The sequence below is a fragment of the Mytilus trossulus genome, chromosome 2 (assembly GCF_036588685.1).
Source record: "Mytilus trossulus isolate FHL-02 chromosome 2, PNRI_Mtr1.1.1.hap1, whole genome shotgun sequence".
Lineage (NCBI taxonomy): Eukaryota > Metazoa > Mollusca > Bivalvia > Mytilida > Mytilidae > Mytilus > Mytilus trossulus.
In genome coordinates this window covers 59,258,220-59,283,542 of record NC_086374.1, presented here as the reverse complement: position 1 = coordinate 59,283,542, position 25,323 = coordinate 59,258,220, and the positions used below count along the sequence as shown (strand labels likewise).

At 31.3% G+C, this 25,323-nt stretch overlaps 4 protein-coding genes across 5 annotated transcripts; all 4 read right to left on the bottom strand.

The window, feature by feature from the left end:
* Positions 1–926: 926 nt before the first annotated feature.
* LOC134707655 (F-box/LRR-repeat protein 6-like) lies at positions 927–23,075 on the bottom strand. Of its 2 annotated transcripts, none has more exons than XM_063567610.1 (10): positions 22,983–23,075; positions 14,034–14,190; positions 11,998–12,174; positions 10,230–10,545; positions 9,510–9,626; positions 6,730–6,891; positions 5,898–5,998; positions 2,374–2,536; positions 1,525–1,664; positions 927–1,161 (listed from the first exon to the last, which is right to left on the bottom strand). In XM_063567610.1, the coding sequence occupies exons 2-10, from the start codon at positions 14,186–14,188 to the stop codon at positions 1,020–1,022; spliced, it is 1,473 nt and encodes a 490-aa protein (XP_063423680.1). In that variant the 5' UTR covers positions 14,189–14,190; positions 22,983–23,075; the 3' UTR covers positions 927–1,019. The 2 variants fall into 2 exon arrangements, with proteins under 2 accessions (XP_063423680.1, XP_063423681.1); XM_063567611.1 differs by having other exon boundaries at positions 22,889–23,022.
* Positions 15,734–16,549, bottom strand: LOC134705905 (KIN17-like protein). Its single transcript, XM_063564620.1, has one exon. It carries the CDS (start codon positions 16,547–16,549, stop codon positions 15,734–15,736), a length of 816 nt encoding a protein of 271 aa, XP_063420690.1.
* On the bottom strand, positions 17,520–18,335 carry LOC134705904 (KIN17-like protein). Its single transcript, XM_063564619.1, has one exon. It carries the CDS (start codon positions 18,333–18,335, stop codon positions 17,520–17,522), a length of 816 nt encoding a protein of 271 aa, XP_063420689.1.
* Positions 19,306–20,121, bottom strand: LOC134705903 (KIN17-like protein). The gene has a single exon (XM_063564618.1). It carries the CDS (start codon positions 20,119–20,121, stop codon positions 19,306–19,308), a length of 816 nt encoding a protein of 271 aa, XP_063420688.1.
* Positions 23,076–25,323: the final 2,248 nt, after the last annotated feature.

Here is a 25,323-nt window from a genome sequence, read left to right as displayed (position 1 = left end):
CAATGCTAATACAACTAGTGGTATTAGACCTAATCACAAACTAATACATGTAATCTAGGCAAAGATTCATAGTCAACAGACCATGACTAGGGGATGGGGCCAAGTAATCTCTATGGTTGTAAGATGTGCCAATGCTAATACACTTGCATTCCAAATATCATTGACCTACCACTAATGCTTCATTATAAACTAGACCTAATCACAAACTGATACATTATTGACACAGACTCAGTTTTCTCCCTTGGTCGTTTTAGCATCGCTGCACCAAGTCACTATATTTTTTTCCTATTAATAACAATAATTTCTGCAATGCTAAAATTATTTTGAGGATGTTTTTTTTGGTCTCTATATCACAAAAACCATGTCCTTAATTTAGAACTTTCATCTAAATACCACTTGTGATCATAAAAATTATATAACTTTAAAAAAAAAAATCTGACTTTGCAGATACAGGAAACAGCATACCTATCATGTCTCACTTTTTGACTGCGTCAAGGCAAGAAAAAAGACCAAAGAACTTTGGAAGCTCATCAGATACCACCTGTATTGTATAAATACATAAATCCAAGTAAGATGTGGGGATTCCCCTACAACCAACTCAAGCATTTTCATCTATGTTTTTTTTTGGAAAGCTAATGTATGTAAGTGGTTGTTTAAAACATCAAACAAGATATTCTTTGACGACTTCAGTCAAGTTTGCTTACAATGGAAAGGTACTTCAAAGGAAATGATTTTTCAAAGTTTAAAGATGACAGCTTGATGTATGCCAAATGAATATGGCAGCACATTAGTCATTTCGGCCATGTGAGCTATTATAAAAACACCGTCAGAGCAATTAATTATTTTTAATAAATAATGGATATAAATAATAAATACAAATCAATATCAAATAAGTTTTTAAATATTGCAACAACTAAATTTTTTTTCAAATATTTGTATAAAAATTAAAAAAATATACTATAAGTAGTCCTGATATTTGTAGCTGCCTGTATGGTCAATATCGATATAACATAAATTTGTTAGATATTTCCCAGATTTTTCATTTTCTCCTTGAGCACATTGATGTCCTCATCTTTATACAACCTTTTAATACCTCTAACCAAATTGCGACAAGATTCCAGTTGAACGTAGTTTAATTTTGGACATTTTTTCAGCAGATTCCTGAAAAGGAAATCAGTTTTAAAACACATGAATTTATTGCAAAGGAAATAAATTCTATCATGAGAAATCAGAATCAGTTGATGTTGGTCAAGGTTTTGAACAGATGAAACCAAATAATTGTTCTTCACCAGTTTATATTTGGTAATATTTGCTCTTGCTTTGACAATCATGACAATGTGTGTCATTAATCAGTATTTATTCGTGTATTTTCATCACTATATTAGTTATATCGGTTCAGCAAAATGAATCAATGAATTATTGTTTTCAAGGAGATTTTAAAAAAAAATTCCCATTGAATAAACTGGAGAGAAAGACTTCACTAACCAGAAAAAAACAATGACTATTTACAAATAAATATTTTACCTGAGATCTTTGTATTCAATATTAGATCCTGTTAGTTGAATTTTTTCTAGAGGTAATGATGGCCCACTGGTAAGTTCCTGAATGGCTAGTTCTACATTCTGAACCCAAGACAAATCTATTGTCTTTAGACTATGTCTCCACTGAAATAATACAAGTTTTGATTCATCGAAGTTAATATTCAACTATAACTACACTACAAAGAAAATCACTTTTGCTAGTATAATCATATAAATTAATGGGGAATGTGTTCATGGAACACAGAAGATGTAAAAGTGATGCTATCCTTATTCGTCCTTAATCTGAGTTTTGTGGTCACAATAAGCATTGTGGTTAAGTTTCATAACATGTGGTTGATGCTAACTTGTGTTAGAGAACAGAAAGTAAAAATTCAGCAATTTTTCCATGTGTAAAGGAGCATAACTCTAGAAGGTTTAAGTGATGCCACCAAAATTCAAACTTGAACTGTGTTATGTGGTAATAAGCATTGTGTACAAGTATCATAATTTTTTATTAAGGCAAAGGTAAAACCTAAGTCTCCCTCCATTTCTAGACATAAAAATAATCACCCAGAAGGATTTTAACTTTAACAGTAAACACACCTTGTGATTTTTGTTTTTAACCAAATAATGATGCTCAGGATAAAATTAACATGTAAAGGCCTAGGACATGTAAATATTCCAATAAATCTATGGTTTGCATGAAATATTTCTTAAACAGTAATAGGTTGATCTCTTGAAGTCTTGAAGTATACCTAAAATCTTCTTATTCTTCTTATAAATATATGGAGTTTTAAATTTTTTGATAATTGTATACTAAGTTTTGAACTGGTTTCATTATACATTTTCTCACTTTTAGAAAGAGGTCCATATATGGATCATCATAAGACATGGAAGATAGACCAACATGCAAGCTTTCTAAATCTGACGCAGGTATAGTTTCTAGGACAGCATATGACTCATTACATCGTCCTCTGATATCTAAGACCTTCAGCTTAAAAGACTTGTGTAATATTCTGTTGAAAAAGTCAAATAGCCATATGATTATAACATCAACAAAACTTTCAAATAACAGACTTGTGCAATACATTCTTTTTAAGAATAACACCTACTGTACAGATATGACTGTTAAATTTAAAATGTTGTTATTCTGCTGAAACTAGAGCAAGAGGCTTTTAAATTATAGAAATGGTCTGAGTTGCAAGTTTTTGTTTACAGCAATAAAAGTGCCTTTGATTTTGTTTTATTCATATCCCTATTGATATTTTGGCAATAATTGTTAAACATATCCTTTCTTTTCAGTTGATTAATGATATCTGGAAGTATCTTGTTTTTACAAATTACCTTGAATATGCTATAAAATAAGATATGATTGTCAATGTTGATTGAGACAACTATCCAGCAGTGACCAACAGACATGGATGTTAACAACTACAGGATACTGCATGGGCTTCATCAATGAGCAAAACTCACACTTTAATGTTAGCTTTAAAAAAGGCCTGTGCCCATATGCATAAGGCAACTGAAGTAATGATTTGTTCTGAACGGACAGATTTTTCTACATGTCCTATGATAAATTAGTACTAAAATGGGATATATTAACTAAAGGAGGCATGAGGGTACAAAATATTCAGCAAATATTTAAACTATTTTTTCATTACAAATTTATTTATTCCACTATTAGTTGTTAACTTATGATATGGCAGGGTTTAAGCTAGGATTTTGAGGGCTTTAGTCACTTTTGTGCGCTATTAAATCAACCTTATTTTGTGTAAAAGCAAGGGACCAATGATGTTTATTACTAGCTTCATCTTTTGACTTTGCCAGTCAGATTTTAAGGGATTGAGGCATCAGCATGATTGGCAGTTATTGTATGATTTGACTGTATTGGCCATTATTATGAAAAGTTGGATTTTATTTTTTTTAAACAAGGAATCACAGCAGAAATTAACTTGCAATGATTATTTCACTGCATAATCATTATCCTTATAAAAGGTCTAAATCTATATTTGGAAATAATTTCTATCCAGTTGGAAATGTGTAAAATCCTTTTTGGAACTATTTTAATGACTGAAAGGAGGTTGTAAACAAATCAACAATAGATCACGTTGAGTACTACTTTCGGTTTTAAAATGAAACGAAAACGGGAAGTGACACATGGATAATAAATTCAAAGTGAGTCCTGATTCATCAGGAAATTATCATTTTTAGTAAGAGATATATATTTGTTTCTCTCGTTTAATTTTACATATGATTTCGTATTTTACGTTTTTAATGCCTATGAATACAATGAAATAGTCAAAGGAATACTTTCATGCATGAGTAGAACACAATACAGGAAGCACCTGTTTAACTCGTGAAAGTTTTGAATAAACACATTAAATTCTTTATTTTGAATGGAAATAGTCGAAAGTTTTTAATGAAAATTTAAATCAAATATAACGAAAATGCCTTCAAATGAAGAGTCAACGACTAATGAACTTCAGATTGGGATCGTTTAAGAAATATTGAATTAATTCAAATGCGGACTGTCTGGGTTGTTACATTTTTGATTAAATGATGAGACTATACTCCTGGTTGTTGAAATGCCGACTGACTGATTTTCCTGGGGAAATAATTATGATGGTCCTTCAATTATGGGGTTTATTAATAATTAACGAATTAGTGACCCATCCGATGGCGATAAGCAGATTAGTTGTAATCACAACTTGTAACACCTGTTGAAAATGTTAATTACCTGGAGGTCATAAACTTGTCAAAAGCATGAAGACAGGTAGATTTATAGTTTTTATTGCAAACTTTTTTTTAACACTTTCAAAATTGAAGTGACTAATTGAAGCGTCAACGAGAAAACCCTTTCGTAAAATACGAAAGTGACGAGCACTAGCAAAATCACTGTATGGTACAAAAATCAACCAAAAAAATCAATTCATTTTAGCCCCAGATGACTATTTTTTGTGCATTAAATTTGATATATTTTTTTTAACTCATTGGTGACCTATATTTTTTTATTATTTTATTTTTCTATTAGGAATAGGATAAAGTTTATTTATAGAAAACAATAGCAAAATCCTATATTAAAAAAAAATATATTTACACACATAAAACTGTAAACAGAGGATTTTTTTTATTTTCAATAAACATGCAGTAAAAAATGACGTTTTTTTCTCAATTCATGAACATTTGATATATATGAGTTACTTCTGAATAAAAAAGTGCATATTTTTTAAGGATATTTATAAAATACAGAAATTACCGATTATGTTACAAAAAACAATTTGTGTTTATCTTTTATAACAAAAAAGTTATTTCTTTCTTTCGAAAAAGAAATTACGACCACAAATCTGAATTTTTAGCAAATATACACAATTTCGACCTCATTTTACTCAAAAAGTAGCACATGAAGGTATATTTTTTATTACATATTTGATTTAATCAGGTAAAAATTAGCCTATATGCGAATTTTCATGAACTTGTAAATATAGGATCAAAACTGTATCGTATGCCCTTAAGGTAGTATGGGTGTCTTTCGCCATCTTGGATTGTAAAAAACAGAGAATCTAAGTTCCATATTTTCTATCAAATTAGCAAAATTTGAAGGAGGAATGCAGAATTTAATGTGAAGTTTCATTTAAAAGAACTAATTTATAAGAATATAACTTAGAAATATTAATATTTTTACAAGTGTAGATTAATTTTGGTTGTTTTTGAAGTTTTTTTCAAATTGGCATTTTAAGGGGAGGTAACTCTATAACAGTGCATTTTCTGAAGTACTCTACATGAAATTTTCCTATTTTGTCTTTTAGTCGGAAAAAACGTACGGTGACCCTATCTTTTCTTTTGATATTCTCAAAGCATTGTCTGAAAGCAATCTTTTCCTAATTTATTTTACAATTCTATCATTTTGTTTAGTTTTTATTTACAAAATGGTGTTTTTTCCTGTATAATCCATACAAAATTTGTCATTTTGTCACAACCTGTAGCTTGAGAAAATGCACGGTGACCTATCATTTTTATAATATTTTTGATCATGTATCAATAGATACTACATTTTGACAAAGTATGAACAAATTCTATCATTTTTATTTTAGACTCCCATACCACCTTAAGTGGTTTTATGCATATCAGACTTGACTTTATATATTTCATAAGTTAAAATGATGATGATGACCATGACTACCCAGATAGTCTTGAACAGTAGGTTCTTAATTAAAATAATTAACAAAAGAAAAATTTCTACTTCCCCAATATTTAAATGGAAGGAAAGTAAGAATCTAATGTTTTTATGACTCCTTACCTCTAAGAATTTACCTTAATGTAAATATGGCTTCAAGATAAATAATTGAAAATGATAAACCATTTTTGATAGAGGCTCACCTATTTAAAACATCATACACAATTGTGTTATGCATATTATGTCTACCACTCAAATCTGGAATGCTTAATTCCTCCAATTCTGGGAAACCTGCAGATTTTTCCTGTGAAAAAAAATATCAAAATTAGTAAATAAAGTATACACTTGTTTTATCTTTATATATGTTCTATAAGAAAATATCCAATTTGGCTAATCCAATACTGTCTTGACTCATGATTTTTAACATTTAACAATATAATCATGAATTATCTCCCTTCTGTATTTGAAAATTTGCAGGTATAAATTGGAAATTTTATAGTGGCAACTTAAGTTTACTGCCTATATACCGGTACATTAAATTTAGAAATTATTACAATGTTTTATTATTCGGAAAAAATTCAACAGTTATAACAATAATCAAAACTCGCATTTTGAAATTTTTTGGATGAATTAAACAGGATTTTTATTATTATCGCAAAAATAAAATCGCATTTAAAACATAATTATAACTGCATGCAATAATTGCTGAAATTACAGCACTTTGTCAATGGAACAAATAAATGGGAAATTGTGATCTTGAAATCAAAATTGAATCATACAACTCTTAAAATCCAAAATTTTAGGCCTTCAATCTTTAAAGTAATGCCTTGAAATTTGATGCTTCATCCAATCAGGATGAAGTTCTACACAATGTTGCATTAAAATAATTTGATTGACAGTCGTTGTTTTGACCTTGCTAGTGATGGCCCTTACACACTACTGCACATGTGATCACTATGAGATAAACATAGAAGCTTTATACTACCGGATACTTTAGCTATAATAAATGACCAGCTAGCTGTTAATTAAATTTACCACTTCCTCATCTGTTTTTGGAGTGCCTTTGTATCTGTTGTTCCCCATTCTAAGGACCTTCAGCTTAGGACAGGATTTTTGAAACTCCTCTATATCAATGGTCACATATGTTGGTACATTCTCAAGAGTTGATATGTCTAACACTGTCAATTTGGGACATTTCTACAAAAGTGAAAGTTAACAAAATAGCTTCATCCCTGAGAGCAAACAATTTGGTGAAGGAAAGTTTATTGCAAATACATTTTGCAAGGTTAAATACAAACTGGCCAAAATTCTATTCAAAGATGATGCTCAGATTACTTTTTCATGGGTTACACAACTCTTTGTATACTATTATTGTTGAAATCACTTTCCTTTTTTTATGGACTAACTTCTCGATCTCAGTGGCGATAATTACCTTAGGACTAACTTCTCAATCTCAGTGGAGATAAATAACTAAGGACTAACTTCTCAATCTCAGTGGAGATAAATAACTAAGGACTAACTTCTCAATCTCAGTGGAGATAAATAACTAAGGACTAACTTCTCAATCTCAGTGGAGATAAATAACTAAGGACTAACTTCTCAATCTCAGTGGAGATAAATAACTAAGGACTAACTTCTCAATCTCAGTGGAGATAAATTTATACCTAAGGACTAACTTCTCAATCTCAGTGGAGATAAATACCTAAGGACTAACTTCTCAATCTCAGTGAAGATAAATACCTATATCTACACATTGTGCCTACACTTAGTTATGTCCCTTTGGCTTTGATCACATCTTATACCAAGATAAATAAACTTTGCTTTGCTGAGAGCAGCTGAATACCCCTGCAGAGGTCCAACCCTGAACAGTTGGGGCAAAAATGGATACAATATTCAAGCTTGATACAGTCTGAATTTGGATTGAAATTAAACATTTGACATATTATAGGTTTCTGAATAAATGTATTCAAAGAACTTGAAATTGGTTATATGAATTGAATTAATATTCAATTAAAGATTTCTTGCTGTTGTGCAATACACAATGCTGCACAATACTTAGTAAATCTGTTGTCAGACTTCATACAAATAAAGTCTTATAACTCGGAAACTCGGAAACATAAAATCAAAAATGTATAACTCTAAAGAGTTCACCTTGGTCTATGTGCGTATTAAACAAAGGACACAGATGGATTCATGACAAAATTGTGTTTTGGTGATGGTGATGTGTCTAGATCTTACTTTACTGAACATTCTTGCTGCTTACAATTATCTCTATCTATAATGAACTTGGCTCAGAAGTAACAGTGGAAAATATATTGTAAAAATTTACAAAAAATTACAAAATTTAAGAAAATTGTTAAAATTGACTATAAAGGGCAATAACTCCTTAAGGGGTCAATTGAACATTTTAGTCATTTTTGACCTATTTTTATGTCTTGTTTGCTGTACATTATTGCTGTTTACAGTTTATCTCTATCTATAATAATATTCAAGATAATAACCAAAATCTGCAAAATTTTCTTAAAATCACCAATACAGGGGCAGCAACCCAACAATGGGTTTCCTCAATGGTCTAAAAATTTCAGGGTAGATAGATCTTAACCTAACGAATAATTTAATCCTGTCAGATTTGCTCTTAATGCTTTGATTTCAGAGATATGAGCCAAAAATTGCATTTTACTCCTATGTACTACTTTTAGCCATGTCAGTCATCTTTGTTTGCGGGCAGGGTCATCAGACACAATTTTAAAACTAGAAAGCTTAATGATGATTGTGAACAAGTTTGGTTAAATTTGTCCCAGTACTTTCAGAGGAGAAGATTATTGTAAAAGATTACAAAAATTTACGAAGAAATTGACTATAATGGGTAATAACTCCTAAAGGGGTCAACTGACCATTTTGATCATGTTGATTTATTTGTAGATATTACTTTGCTGAACATTTTTGCTATTTACAGTTTATCTGTATCTATAATTATATTCAAGATAATAACCAAATACAGCAAAATATCCTTGTAATTACCAATTAGGGGCAGCAACATAACAATGGGATGTCTGATGAATCAGACAATTTCAGGACAGATAGATCTTGACCTAATAAATAATTTTACCTATATCTAAACTACTCAGACGTACTTATAAATATAATTATTATCTGTGACTGTATCTTGCATTAATTTGTAGGATCCTTTACTATAGATAATTGAGCTGATGTGTAACAATAACATCTCCATGACTTATATATAATGTACTGTAATATGCCACTAGAATAAAACTGATGAGGAAAGGTAACATACGGCCACCGAAAGCTTAATTTTTGTGAAGCCCAGGTGGAAGTGTGGTCTAGCGGGATGGCTGCAGTGCAGGCGATTTGGTGTCACAATATCTCAGTAGCATGAGTTCGAATCCCGACTAGGGAAGAACAAAAAATTTGGGAAAGCAAATTAACAGATCTAACATTGTTGGGTTGATGTTTAGAAGAGTTGTATAAACTATATATATACATGTATAGGGAAGAACCAAAAATTTGCGAAAGCAAATTTACAGATCTAACATTGTTGGGTTGCTGTTGAGACGAGTTGTATATATATATATATATAGCTGACTTTGGCATTCATTTTTCTCATTGATGGAGGTTGTACAGTGACAAATAATTGCTTATATCTTCATCCTTTAAACTCTTTACTTTGACCATAATTGTCTGTGCAACAAACATACATGTGTAAAAGGTTGGTATTTTAACTGTTGGATAATTTTCATATTGGCAATTGTACCCCTTTTTCTTAGTTTTATATATATTCATGTACATGTATGTACCATAATTGTATCCAACACCATTGTAAAACCAGTAAGTTTTTTATTGCAGCTGACATCAATTCTCTTTAATTCACTGAACCTCTTCAGTATCAATTCTTTCAAGGACGTTGATGTTATCTAAAATGAAAAATTATAAATAAGTTTTGTTGAACACTTTTATATTGTATATTTATCATTTAACAAAATTTATTGCAATATAATGTTTCCCACAGAAAGTAACCAAAAGTTAGCGTCCAATAATCTTCAAAATTCATGAAGTCATCAACGACAAAATCTTTACTTTAAACCAATTTTTACTTTCAAATATTATATTGCTATACAATAAAAGGGTTATTGCATGAATATTAGGGAATATTGTCCCTCGTAGAACAAGTATCCCAAGCTTGTGCAATATGAAATTTTACTTGGGACAATATTCCCCAATATTCATGCAATAACCCTATAATATTCAACCTTTTTCAGAAATGACAAAATACAACAGGTAACAAAATATCAGAAAATAAATTTATTACTCTTTTCATGTTTTTTTCTTCTTAATTTAGGCAAAGTAAAGATAACCATACATTTAGAATTTGGAAGCAGCAAATAACAGTTTAAACTTTTAGCCTTTTTATAAAATAAAACCATTGCAGCAATTGCAGATGATGACAAAAATTTCAAAAGTTAAAACATTTTGTCTCCCTACGAATGTACATCTATTAGTAATATGATCACACTTACACTTGTATCAGAAAAATCTATATCCCTGAGTTCTTTACAATTGTTAGCAAGGGAAGTAACTCCATCAGGTGTTAACTTCTTACAATGGGAAAGATTTACAGTTTGCAGATGAGGACATCTCTCAGCAATGAGAGACAATGCACTTGATAATGTCCAGTTTGATAAATTAATCTCCTGACACTGTGAGAGTCTGTTTTCAGTTAACCATCTAAGAGTTTCTTCCTTTTGTTTAATCCATCCAAAGGTCAGGTCTACTTTTCTCCATAAGGAGGGATCCTTGGCTATTTCTTTCCAGCTTGAGCATACTTTCTGTGCCCTAATAAAAATAATGCATTCTGTATTAAGGTGAAAGGAGATGAAAAGCATAGATCAATGAGAAACCAACCTTGTAGTACACATTACTACACACATGAATGTTACAAAAGTTCATATATTTTCTTTTAAAATAAAATATAATACATACTTAAGAAAGTTTGCTTGTCATGTTTTAGAATTTTTGTCAGATTTTCAGAATACTCTGGTTTTATTCATTTGAATGTCTTATAAAAAATTTGCCCTATTGACACATATTTTCATTTTATAAATCTTTTACTTGTATAACTATAAGCCATCTGTAAAAGTCTTATAAAATCCTTGTTATTTTTTTAAAAAGTTTTGTGAATTTAAACTTGTCAATGATCATGATTTAGCTAAGAAAAACCAAAAGATAACATTACCCGCCAGAATTTTAATGGCTCATATCTTGAAAACAAGCACATTGACCTATATTTTATTTTTGCTCTTTTGGTTCCTTTATTATTAATTAATCTTTTATAAATATATGCTAGTGTTATGAAAAGCTTGTTATTTTGAAACTAAGTAGCTAACTTCCTTTACATATCTGATAGGAACAAAGCATAGTACATGTAGTGAATACAAAAAATTGAAATTGAAAAAGATGTTAATACTTGTTCAAAATCTTTACAGCATTTAGTTATTTTTAAATGACAAATGATATTTCTTCTCTTAGTTGACAAAAAAAATTATGACATGTATGTATGTACTTATATCAAACATTTATATAGACAGAGGCAGATCCAGAACTTTTTATAAAGGGAGGGGGGCACAGATTGCCATAAGAGAGGGCCCTCTACAGTCATGATTCACTGGTTCCCTTTTAAACATCCAAATGTTAACCACAAAAGAGGGGAGGGAGAGGGCAGGCCCCTGGCCCCTGGTTCAGCATATGATAATTAAAAATGTTGATGGAAGTTTGTATTACATTTTGTATTTTGCAGTGAAACAAATACTAATTAATACAAGACATTTCAAATGTCACTGGACATTGGGCAAAGTCCTGTAAAAGTTGTTATAGGCCATTCCAGTGATAATCATTACTGGGATAAATGACCAGTCCTGTAAACCAACTTATTTTCACGAGCAATTCATTTTGGCGACATTTTTTGGTAGAAATTTAAAGCGAATATAAATCGTTGCGAATATGTTTAACTTGGATCTTTTCTTATCAAACTACATCAACATGATCAAGTATATGTAGATAAGAAAATCGCAAAATTAAGTAGCTGCGAAGTGGACTAGAAATTGTAAAACGCGAAATAAAGTATCCGCGAAAATAAGTTGGTTTACAGTATTTCTTAAAACATTTGTCAAAATCTCCAGTTGTCTTCTCAAAGCCTTGGGCACCACTGTAATACATGGCTCATATTCCTCCCAGTGGAAAGTATTAGAGCTAGGCATGTAAACAATACTAACAGCAAAGAGATGTTACCTGCATAGAAATGGCAGTGGACCTGCTACTGATACAACATCCTGGAAAATTTTCAACCAAATTTCTGTAGGCAGGGGAGGTAAATCCACACAAATATCTAAACTGTTACTTTTTGCACCGTCTTCTTTTATAACTTGTTTTTTTGTTTTTCCTTTATCTTGCTTCTTTTTTCTCTTCCTAAAATAATATTTAGGTATTTCCATAGAAACATGTATCTATTGTAAATTTTGATATTATTGCAAGGTTTTTATATTAGCAATTAATGCGACTGTAAGACTGTTTAAGTATTGCAATAATAAGAACTTGCATTGTAATATCTGATCATTTGCTGATACATTTTGTACATACATTTTATATGACGCGGACTATACAAGCAAACTAGACTTTTCCCTCGATATTTGGGAATGAAGAGGGGATATGGACTATACACAAATGCGGACAATACACGGCCGAAATACGGTATATATATAAAGATTTTTCCTAAAATCGCAATCATTGAGTTCATGTGTTTGTCAATTCTGAAAGAGGCACTAGCTACGAGATGTATAAAAAATCTAATATATTATTGTTTTTTGCTCAATCAATAATGAAATGTAATTAATGAAAAAATAATTCTCTTTTAGCAGCCAAAATTCAATTTTGTCAAAAAAGCTCAATAACATTGATTATGAATTTTTCACTTGCAAGTGAATTCGACCACATTGAATCCGTACTCATGCAGTCTTCAGGCTGAACTGCTAAATCTACAGGCCCGCAGCTCAATTTTTTTATTTTTTTTAGTTAGATTCTGTTGGCCTGTAGGTCTGATTTTTACAGGCCAAAGAGCAATTTTTACCAGCCTGGGCTGCCACTGGGGGTGAAGACTGTTCCTGTGAACTTCAATTTAACCCCTTAGCTTGAGATGGATAACACATATATTGTATGTGTAAAATTATTTAAAGGAAAAGAATGTCAACTTTGAAATTGAAATAAAGATGAATCATTTGATTGACTGATTAGATCCACAAAAAAATCATTCTTTTAAAGGTAAAAACAATGTTAAACATTTATTTTTCATCTATAATATGTTACTTGCAAAAACTAAATACTAGAAATGCCTTTTGCTGATTTCTGCTCTTTGGTCATGATGTCATGGATGTTGTCTCTTTGACAAGTTCCCCATTTCCAGGATCAATTTTACATACATTATAAGTATTTTACTGGTATGTGTTTTAAATGTAAAACACTCTGTATGTACATGTGTATTTACGAAAAAAATACTGCATGTGAAATACTGGCTATGCTAGTACAGTAATATTCATGCTGATAACATCAAAGGAATAGCTGTAGTATTGTTTCCAAATTCTAGTCATCATGGTCATTATGTTCATTGTGGGTCTCATTGGGTCTAAGCGTGACGCTGGATTGCCAGTTTTTTGTAGGCGTGACACGTGAAAGTCAAATTATTGTGTCATGAAAACAGAAATGAGGTCTAGCGGGATCAGGGAAATGACAGAAAAATGAGAACTGCTTATGTACAAAATGTAAGCGGGAGGCGGGAATCTGACAAACTAGTAAGCGGGATCCTGGATCGGAATCCCCCAATGACACCCCCTTCCTCTAAATAATTGTAGTTGCTGTTTCTGTTGAATAGATTTCTTGATTTAATTGTTTTACATTTGTTATATTTGAGCCTTTTATTATGTTTATATATATCTTGCTACAAAATGTATGTGGTAAGGTTTTTGTTCATTATTATTCAGAATAGTTGAATGCCACAGGCAGTAACCTTTATTTGGTTACATCTACATCAAATGTACATTAGTTGGTTTCTTGTGAAGTGTTGTCTAATTGGCAAAAATACCATGAATACCACATCTTCTTATTTTTATACACATGATCTTTTTTAGTTCATTATTTTGTTTGATGTCAACTGATCATAATAAAAGGTGGACAAAAGATACCAGATGGAGAATCAAACTCATAGATTGAAAATAAACTGACAATGCCATGGCTATTACTGAAACTGAAACTTGTTAGAATAATTTTTTACTCACGAAGAGGCAGGCTGATCATCTTCTAAGTCAGAAGGGAGATAATCCGAATCCTCTGAATCATCAGAAGGCCATTCTTCTCTGTTATTACCAAAATACAAAATCTGTTTCTTTGGATCTTTTTTAACACCAAGTATGCCACGCTTTTGTCTGGGCATTCCTGTGGGGTAAAAATCATTTCATTTAGTAAAACCTACAACACCTAATGAACTTTAAAATTAACATGACTTCCACTTTATTTACTACCATATCCAAATAGGCTTAATTGCTGTAGGAGTGTAAAATTTTCTAGGTCATTCTCTCTGTCTTTAACATGTTTAAGAGATAGAGAGATGATTACAAATGAAATCAGTGTTTAAGGAAGTTTGCTACTCATTTCAGAATAACAAGCTTTTCATTATACTAGTACACAATGAATATATTGATAGGGGATAAATAAAGGAACCAAAAAAAGCCAAAAAATTAAATAGGTCAATCACTCAATGTGCTTGTTTTCAAGATATTTTCCATTGAAAGTTTTGCAGGAAAATGTTTTCTCTTGATTTTTCATAACTTTATTATCATATATTATTGACAAGTTTAAATTCTCAAAAACTATTTAAAAATAACAAAAATTTAATATATGTAAGACTTTTACAGATGTTTGTCTTATAATCATGATAATAATACATGTTAAAGATTTATAAAAAGAAAAAAGGCCTTAGGGGTCAATGGGCCAAATTTGGTAAGGCATTCTAATGGATAAAACGAGAGGATTCCCAAAACATGTGAACAGCCTTTATTAAAAAAATGGTCCTTAAAGTTCTGGTCATGTTGGCGTGACATAATATATCAAATTATGTTAATGTTAGACAGACTGTAAGCTGTGGCATAAGAAATGCAACCTTGAAAAACAACTGAAAGCAAGAGGGTTAACATGCTTAGCCTTTTTATTTTCATTTTCATTGAGTGTTGTTGTTTTGTTTGTTTATAATTATAGGGGAAATGTAACCGGGGGGCGGCGTGTTACAGGGGTCATGATTTTATTTGTAAAATCATTAGAAAAACAATTACGCTTTGACGGTCACCAATATCAGGAACTAGTTGTTGCAGTTCACGAAAATCCAACACATTCAAAGTTATATAATTTAATTCCAAGCCAAATGCTAGTATAACATATACAAAGGTTAACGTCAATACAATATGACTCCTACTGTACTATATCAGATGTTCTCGTACTCAAGGTATACTATACTATTCTCTCATTTTACAAAGTTTGCAATAAGTATTTATACTAAATATCGAAAATAGACAATACTCAATTAAAATGACAATACTCAAATTAAAATGACATTTCATAACTTTAAGCTATAAGTGACAGCATTCACATTAATTAATACAAAAGATAATTATAATTTATAATACTCTATAATCTTATTCTTTCATTTTTCTATACAATGCTTTTCACACCTTTAGTATGATCAATGTCTCTCATATTAATTTCTGTAACTCAATTAATCTGTCTCAATCATTTGAAAATCATATGTCACTAATCAAGATTAACACATTATTTGTCTATACATGTAAATATTTAAATTTGTAAAATAATATCTTTTCCAAAAGTTCAATTTCTAAATAAACGATAAAATAAAAATTAAGTCCAAATTAGCCTGGTGACAAATGGCTCCTCCTCAACAAAAAACATGTCCTCGTGTTAATAAAAGTTAAATAAATCGTCCTCTATTGTTCCTACTGTTGTTATTTGAATTAAACGATTGTCTTTGGTTGTAAACATTTGGTGGTTCATGCCACATCTGCTGTTGCTGTTGTTGTTGGTTTTGTTGTTGAAAGTTTTGAAATTGTCTTATCTGCATTTCAAGCTGTACTATCTTTATTTCATATTTTTCTCTTTCTTCTTTTCTACCCATTGTTGATTCTTTAAATAAGTCTAATGTTTTTTGTAATTGATCATTATCTAGTTGAAGATTGATGTATAATGGATGGTTTTTAACTATTTCATTGTTTTCTAAATGTTGTTGTTTCATTAAATTATTATTCACTGTTTTTATCCTTAAGTTTTCACTCCTTAATAAATCATTTTGCCAATATAAATCCTGTATATTTAGATTTTCTGGTGTTGATTTAAATTTATCCAATTCTTCGCGAAATTCCTCATTTTGTTTAACATACAGTTGTGCTCTTTCCCACATTGTATGCAATTGTTCTTTTAGGTTGCTTATTTCCTCATCTTTCATTTTATGTTGATCCTTAAATTTTTCACCGTTGATATTTTTCTCCTTTAATTTTTCTTTTACTCTTTTTAATTCCACTTTAACTGAATGATTTGTTTCTAAAACATTTACGAAGGCTGCATTTCTGATATTAGAAAATGGTAATTCGAACATTGGTTGTTTTCTTTCCATATGTTGAATCCATCTTGATCTGTCCCGTTCTGTTCTTCTTTTACTTTTCACTTTTGTTTTCTTTATTGTTGTTTGTTGTTCTTTTGCTTTCAATGACGGTATACGAGCAAAACACATTCTTGCATAGTGTCCCTTTTTTCCACATTTGAAACACGTTTTAAAATTAGCAGAACAGATTCTGTTGTGCAATATTCCACATTTGCCACATACGGGTCTCTGACTGGGAAAGTTCCAGAGTCTCCATTGCGGTCTTAAATTAATATTCATGTTGTTAAATTTGTTGATGAAACTGGGAACCCTCATTTGCTGCTACTAAAGGTACTAGAATCGTTGTTGAGCATAGAAGTCAACGTGCCGCGGGTCGTCCACCATAATGTAACCAGGGGCGGGCTACGGGGTCATGATTTTCTTTGTAAAATCATTAGAAAAACAATTACGCTTTGACGGTCACCAATATCAGGAACTAGTTGTTGCAGTTCACGAAAATCCAACACATTCAAAGTTATATAATTTAATTCCAAGCCAAATGCTAGTATAACATATACAAAGGTTAACGTCAATACAATATGACTCCTACTGTACTATATCAGATGTTCTCGTACTCAAGGTATACTATACTATTCTCTCATTTTACAAAGTTTGCAATAAGTATTTATACTAAATATCGAAAATAGACAATACTCAATTAAAATGACAATACTCAAATTAAAATGACATTTCATAACTTTAAGCTATAAGTGACAGCATTCACATTAATTAATACAAAAGATAATTATAATTTATAATACTCTATAATCTTATTCTTTCATTTTTCTATACAATGCTTTTCACACCTTTAGTATGATCAATGTCTCTCATATTAATTTCTGTAACTCAATTAATCTGTCTCAATCATTTGAAAATCATATGTCACTAATCAAGATTAACACATTATTTGTCTATACATGTAAATATTTAAATTTGTAAAATAATATCTTTTCCAAAAGTTCAATTTCTAAATAAACGATAAAATAAAAATTAAGTCCAAATTAGCCTGGTGACAAATGGCTCCTCCTCAACAAAAAACACGTCGTCGTGTTAATAAAAGTTAAATAAATCGTCCTCTATTGTTCCTACTGTTGTTATTTGAATTAAACGATTGTCTTTGGTTGTAAACATTTGGTGGTTCATGCCACATCTGCTGTTGCTGTTGTTGTTGGTTTTGTTGTTGAAAGTTTTGAAATTGTCTTATCTGCATTTCAAGCTGTACTATCTTTATTTCATATTTTTCTCTTTCTTCTTTTCTACCCATTGTTGATTCTTTAAATAAGTCTAATGTTTTTTGTAATTGATCATTATCTAGTTGAAGATTGATGTATAATGGATGGTTTTTAACTATTTCATTGTTTTCTAAATGTTGTTGTTTCATTAAATTATTATTCACTGTTTTTATCCTTAAGTTTTCACTCCTTAATAAATCATTTTGCCAATATAAATCCTGTATATTTAGATTTTCTGGTGTTGATTTAAATTTATCCAATTCTTCGCGAAATTCCTCATTTTGTTTAACATACAGTTGTGCTCTTTCCCACATTGTATGCAATTGTTCTTTTAGGTTGCTTATTTCCTCATCTTTCATTTTATGTTGATCCTTAAATTTTTCACCGTTGATATTTTTCTCCTTTAATTTTTCTTTTACTCTTTTTAATTCCACTTTAACTGAATGATTTGTTTCTAAAACATTTACGAAGGCTGCATTTCTGATATTAGAAAATGGTAATTCGAACATTGGTTGTTTTCTTTCCATATGTTGAATCCATCTTGATCTGTCCCGTTCTGTTCTTCTTTTACTTTTCACTTTTGTTTTCTTTATTGTTGTTTGTTGTTCTTTTGCTTTCAATGACGGTATACGAGCAAAACACATTCTTGCATAGTGTCCCTTTTTTCCACATTTGAAACACGTTTTAAAATTAGCAGAACAGATTCTGTTGTGCAATATTCCACATTTGCCACATACGGGTCTCTGACTGGGAAAGTTCCAGAGTCTCCATTGCGGTCTTAAATTAATATTCATGTTGTTAAATTTGTTGATGAAACTGGGAACCCTCATTTGCTGCTACTAAAGGTACTAGAATCGTTGTTGAGCATAGAAGTCAACGTGCCGCGGGTCGTCCACCATAATGTAACCAGGGGCGGGCTACGGGGTCATGATTTTCTTTGTAAAATCATTAGAAAAACAATTACGCTTTGACGGTCACCAATATCAGGAACTAGTTGTTGCAGTTCACGAAAATCCAACACATTCAAAGTTATATAATTTAATTCCAAGCCAAATGCTAGTATAACATATACAAAGGTTAACGTCAATACAATATGACTCCTACTGTACTATATCAGATGTTCTCGTACTCAAGGTATACTATACTATTCTCTCATTTTACAAAGTTTGCAATAAGTATTTATACTAAATATCGAAAATAGACAATACTCAATTAAAATGACAATACTCAAATTAAAATGACATTTCATAACTTTAAGCTATAAGTGACAGCATTCACATTAATTAATACAAAAGATAATTATAATTTATAATACTCTATAATCTTATTCTTTCATTTTTCTATACAATGCTTTTCACACCTTTAGTATGATCAATGTCTCTCATATTAATTTCTGTAACTCAATTAATCTGTCTCAATCATTTGAAAATCATATGTCACTAATCAAGATTAACACATTATTTGTCTATACATGTAAATATTTAAATTTGTAAAATAATATCTTTTCCAAAAGTTCAATTTCTAAATAAACGATAAAATAAAAATTAAGTCCAAATTAGCCTGGTGACAAATGGCTCCTCCTCAACAAAAAACACGTCCTCGTGTTAATAAAAGTTAAATAAATCGTCCTCTATTGTTCCTACTGTTGTTATTTGAATTAAACGATTGTCTTTGGTTGTAAACATTTGGTGGTTCATGCCACATCTGCTGTTGCTGTTGTTGATGGTTTTGTTGTTGAAAGTTTTGAAATTGTCTTATCTGCATTTCAAGCTGTACTATCTTTATTTCATATTTTTCTCTTTCTTCTTTTCTACCCATTGTTGATTCTTTAAATAAGTCTAATGTTTTTTGTAATTGATCATTATCTAGTTGAAGATTGATGTATAATGGATGGTTTTTAACTATTTCATTGTTTTCTAAATGTTGTTGTTTCATTAAATTATTATTCACTGTTTTTATCCTTAAGTTTTCACTCCTTAATAAATCATTTTGCCAATATAAATCCTGTATATTTAGATTTTCTGGTGTTGATTTAAATTTATCCAATTCTTCGCGAAATTCCTCATTTTGTTTAACATACAGTTGTGCTCTTTCCCACATTGTATGCAATTGTTCTTTTAGGTTGCTTATTTCCTCATCTTTCATTTTATGTTGATCCTTAAATTTTTCACCGTTGATATTTTTCTCCTTTAATTTTTCTTTTACTCTTTTTAATTCCACTTTAACTGAATGATTTGTTTCTAAAACATTTACGAAGGCTGCATTTCTGATATTAGAAAATGGTAATTCGAACATTGGTTGTTTTCTTTCCATATGTTGAATCCATCTTGATCTGTCCCGTTCTGTTCTTCTTTTACTTTTCACTTTTGTTTTCTTTATTGTTGTTTGTTGTTCTTTTGCTTTCAATGACGGTATACGAGCAAAACACATTCTTGCATAGTGTCCCTTTTTTCCACATTTGAAACACGTTTTAAAATTAGCAGAACAGATTCTGTTGTGCAATATTCCACATTTGCCACATACGGGTCTCTGACTGGGAAAGTTCCAGAGTCTCCATTGCGGTCTTAAATTAATATTCATGTTGTTAAATTTGTTGATGAAACTGGGAACCCTCATTTGCTGCTACTAAAGGTACTAGAATCGTTGTTGAGCATAGAAGTCAACGTGCCGCGGGTCGTCCACCATAATGTAACCAGGGGCGGGCTACGGGGTCATGATTTTCTTTGTAAAATCATTAGAAAAACAATTACGCTTTGACGGTCACCAATATCAGGAACTAGTTGTTGCAGTTCACGAAAATCCAACACATTCAAAGTTATATAATTTAATTCCAAGCCAAATGCTAGTATAACATATACAAAGGTTAACGTCAATACAATATGACTCCTACTGTACTATATCAGATGTTCTCGTACTCAAGGTATACTATACTATTCTCTCATTTTACAAAGTTTGCAATAAGTATTTATACTAAATATCGAAAATAGACAATACTCAATTAAAATGACAATACTCAAATTAAAATGACATTTCATAACTTTAAGCTATAAGTGACAGCATTCACATTAATTAATACAAAAGATAATTATAATTTATAATACTCTATAATCTTATTCTTTCATTTTTCTATACAATGCTTTTCACACCTTTAGTATGATCAATGTCTCTCATATTAATTTCTGTAACTCAATTAATCTGTCTCAATCATTTGAAAATCATATGTCACTAATCAAGATTAACACATTATTTGTCTATACATGTAAATATTTAAATTTGTAAAATAATATCTTTTCCAAAAGTTCAATTTCTAAATAAACGATAAAATAAAAATTAAGTCCAAATTAGCCTGGTGACAGAAACCTACAACACTGCCCTACATGCCCTAGGGAATGCTGGAAAACAGCATATATAGCATTTATAAGATCTATTAGTATTATGGAGTACAGATAAATTATTTGGGACCCCAAAAAAAATCGACAAATTGGAATCAATGCACAGAATAGAGGCTAGATTTATCATCGAAGACTACAAATCAAGGGATGACAGATGTATGACAAAAATGCTGTCAGAACTTCAGCTTCTGTTATTACAAGAGCAACAACATACAATAACTTTGTAACTAAGAACATTATATAGAGTATACAGGTAAACATTGTAGACCAACGAGTTTGTAACAACAAACGAGCGGTCATAGTTCCTGACAGTAAGACTGACCAGTACAAAAACTCTATCAATAAGCGCACTGCAGTAGATTGGAACCTTCTAGCAGACTTGGTGGTGTGTGGCACTACAAAAGAGGGATGAAAGATACCAGAGGGAAAGTCAAACTCATAAATTGAAAATAAACCGACAACGCCTTGGCTAAAAATAAAAAAGACAAACACTAGTAAATATGATACAACATACATTTGACATTTGTATAACTAAAGAATAAGCAACACAAACCCCACCAAAAACTAGGGGTGATCTCAGGTGCTCTGGAAGGGTAAGCAGATCCTGCTCCACATGTGGCACCCATCGTGTTGCTCATGTTATAATAAATCTGTTAAATAGTCTAATTCGTTAGGTCACATTCATGAAAGGGAAGGGGATTCTAGTTACCATGTAAGGGACATACAATAATCTGATATCATTTGTGAAATGGTTATTCCATAAAGGTCAACCAACTTGTGGTGGCGTCTTTAAAATTTACGAAGAGAATCCGACGATTTCAACTTCACCATTTGGAACTCTTGGTTTAATAGCTTCCTTGTGAGCAGCAATGCAACCCTCTATCATGTCTATCAAGAAAATCATGATAGAAAATGCAAGCACAGGAATATCGTATTATTAAATTGGGAGATATACCCCGTAGGCAGGTGCTGCTGGAATGTTGCTACTTAGAAAAGAAAAGTTCACAATTTGAAAGCTGAAATCATCTTTCTTGTTTTCAGCTGACCCTCATACACCTTATCGCTATTTCCGCTTGACCTAAGAATCTGTTCCGCTTGAACTTTTGACGTCATACAACAATCTCTTTTCCATTGTGGCGTCAGATATTTTCTATTATGATGTCAAAATTTTACGGGAACTTGTGTGATGTCCAGTAATGGCGGACAAATAGCAATAAGGTGTATTGTCAATTTCTAGATGTAAGTCAAGATATGAGGCTGACTTAATGGTATCTGTTGTATCCTTTATCTCTAGTTCAATGGGATAGATGCCTTCAACATAGTCCCAGAGTTTAGATCAGCACTTCTCAGCAAGCACGACTTTTTTTAGGTGTAGACCTATCGGTCACACATTAGCCGAAAGGAATCTGTAACGTACCCATCCATTTCCAGAAGTGGGAAATACAGATACAGGCAGATAATCATGATACATTTAATTACGGCAACATTATTGAGGTGGGGTGGGTGGGGTTATGTATGGCAGTTCTACAGAGAGGCTCTATATTTGAAAAGTCAAGATGTTTTTGACCCCACAAAGGAAATAAACTTGGCAGCAAAAATAAAGGACCCTTGTGTTGAGTGTTTCCTGCGGCTGCTGTTCATGGATAGAATGAGAGTTTGGAGAGGGGGGGTGGGTGTTGGAGTCACTTTTGTCTTGTTATAAGTTAAAAAGAGGACGTCAACAACATCATGATGATGAACAGAGAGTGTAAATATTTTTCTTTAAATTACAAAAAATGTAGATAAATCCACATTCAGCTATTTACCTGCTTTTCATTCAATTTCTCTCAATTTTTTTTGTGAAATATTGTTGACATCTGTGTTAAAATAACATTATCAGTTTTAAAGGAAAATAATTACCGTTTCAAACGTTTTCAAATCTTTGCACCATGGAAAGTAGTATTTGACCAATCACGGTTACTTTGTGACGTATTTCCGCAATATTCACAACAGTAATCGCGCTTTGTTCAGATTTTTTGGTGTGGATATAATACCAAACACAAATTATCTTGACGTGTATCCAAAAAGCAAGAAATATTGCATTTCATTCTGGGACAATTATACTTTCGTTAGTAATCCCAGATTTATTTAGAAATTTTTTAAAGGGAGATATATTCACCAAATAATAGATTTGTTCAAGTTTAATAAAATCCCATCTAGCCAAAATAATTTAGGAAAGTAACATAAATTAACCATGTCAAACTTATCCAAACTACTAGTATGACAAAATCACTGTACTAAACGCTCCTCGATATGACGACCTTACTACCCGTGATCTCATTGCTTTCTACAGCTGTGATTTTACTTACCGTCCCTGTTCTTGCAGTGTACTTTTATCAATGTTAAATGGTTTGGTTTTATTCAACTTTTTTATAACTTCTTACTTACTTAAATTCGACTTAAACAATCCAATTCATAGTTCAGCACAGTATACCGCAAAAGACCAGCAAGAAGACAAGAATGGTTTCTATATACAACAAAACACAGGAATTAACTCCATATGGATGGTTAACGACAAGAATATATTCCACAAAAAAAACCCGTGGTAAACGAAAAGAATGAATCTCACCACATTTTACATCAAGAACGGACCCATCCATAAAGGCAATGTTAGCAACTATTAACAAAGACAACAGATAGGGAAAACTATGGAACGCCATGACTGTCTTCTTATGTTGATTGCTTAATATGTTCGGTGCTTTATCCATTATGTTCAGTAGTATGTATATTATGTTCAGTAGATATCCTATTATGTTCAGTAGATATCCTATTATGTTCAGTAGTTATTACATTATGTTTAGTAGTTTTTACATTATATTCGGTGCTTTGGTTATTATGTTCAGTAGTTTCATTATTATATGCAGTGGTATTTGAATTATGTTCGGTACTTCTGACGTTATGTTCAGTACAGTTCTCATTATGTTCAGTACTTTCGACATTATGTTCAGTAGATTCAATATTATTTACAGTACATTATGTAATATCTTCAGTAGTCCCGGTTTCTTTATATTCAGTAGATTATTCATTATGTTCAGTAAAAGCATCGATATTATACCGGTTCGTTCAACTTTGTGTTCAGTGGTTGTATACATTATGAGGATGTAGTAAAAGTCGGGAAGTCAATAACGGAAATTGTCGGAAAAAAACGAACGCGGATATTTTTGACGGACGTTTATTCATGAACTCCTTTACGTGATTGAATGAAAATGGAAGAAATGGAAGCAGTTTTGAATCGGTGTGGTTTACGTTTCCAAGTTGGCATTTTTCACCAGGAAAAAATAACACCTGACTTAATTTGCAAGTTGTCGCTTCAAGATTTCGCATATTTAGGTATGAACGACAGGAGAAAAATAATGGAAATAAGAATAGCTTGTGTTCATTTCAGCAGCAATATTTTGACTAAGAGTAATAACAAGTTTTTTTATTCCCAAAAGAAGCACTGGAGTCCCTGCTTGACATTGATTTAACTGTTATAGAAATTAGTGAGATGTTTAGTGTATCAGAGAGTACAATTTATAGAAATATGAAAATGTATAATTTGAGCAAACTTGAATTTTCTAACATTTCTGACGAGGATTTAAATGCTGTTGTTGCAAAACAGGTAGTGGAATTTCCTTGCTGTGGAGTGAGTCTATTAAAGCAGATATTAGCCCAACAAAACATTAAGGTTTGTACCATACGTTCCAAATCCCCAGTCCTAAATTGAATATTTTTAAACATTAGTATGTTTCTGATCCATTTCCCGGCTTTACGATGTGGATATGATAATTACAGACATTTGAAAATCACGATATCTGATCCGATCAACATTGATTTAGCCGAAATTGTTGACATTATTAATATATTCAAATCAAATAAAGATCTGGTGTATACAAATATTACTAGCCATAGTATGCTTAAAATATATTCTGAGAGAACCAAGATTGCTTCATTAATCAAAAACTGATTGACTTATATGTGATTGTTGGACTATCAATGCATTTGAATGGGGACATGTATAGTTGGAACACCCTCTCCTTTTTTGACCTTGGTAAGGACCCCCTTTTTAAAATGGCTGGATCCGCCCCTGATCCTTTTTTGATAATTTCAGATCAGAATTTTCGTTTCTTTGGATAAGTTGTGATCTACAATTTCACATGACCTGAATAATTTCAGGTAGGGGGTCTGTTGTTCAGTCGTTTGATTACTTTTCTTGAGTGTG

Coding starts and splice junctions, on each gene's coding strand:
- LOC134705903 (XM_063564618.1), bottom strand. CDS start 20,121: ATGTGTTTTGCTCGTATACCGTCATTGAAAGCAAAAGAACAACAAACA.
- LOC134705905 (XM_063564620.1), bottom strand. CDS start 16,549: ATGTGTTTTGCTCGTATACCGTCATTGAAAGCAAAAGAACAACAAACA.
- LOC134707655 (XM_063567610.1), bottom strand. CDS start 14,188: ATGCCCAGACAAAAGCGTGGCATACTTGGTGTTAAAAAAGATCCAAAG. Junction 10,546..11,997: donor CCACTGCCATTTCTATGCAG/GTAACATCTCTT, acceptor TATTTTTATTAG/GGCACAGAAAGTATGCTCAA. Junction 1,162..1,524: donor ATTGAATACAAAGATCTCAG/GTAAAATATTTA, acceptor TTTCCTTTTCAG/GAATCTGCTGAAAAAATGTC.
- LOC134705904 (XM_063564619.1), bottom strand. CDS start 18,335: ATGTGTTTTGCTCGTATACCGTCATTGAAAGCAAAAGAACAACAAACA.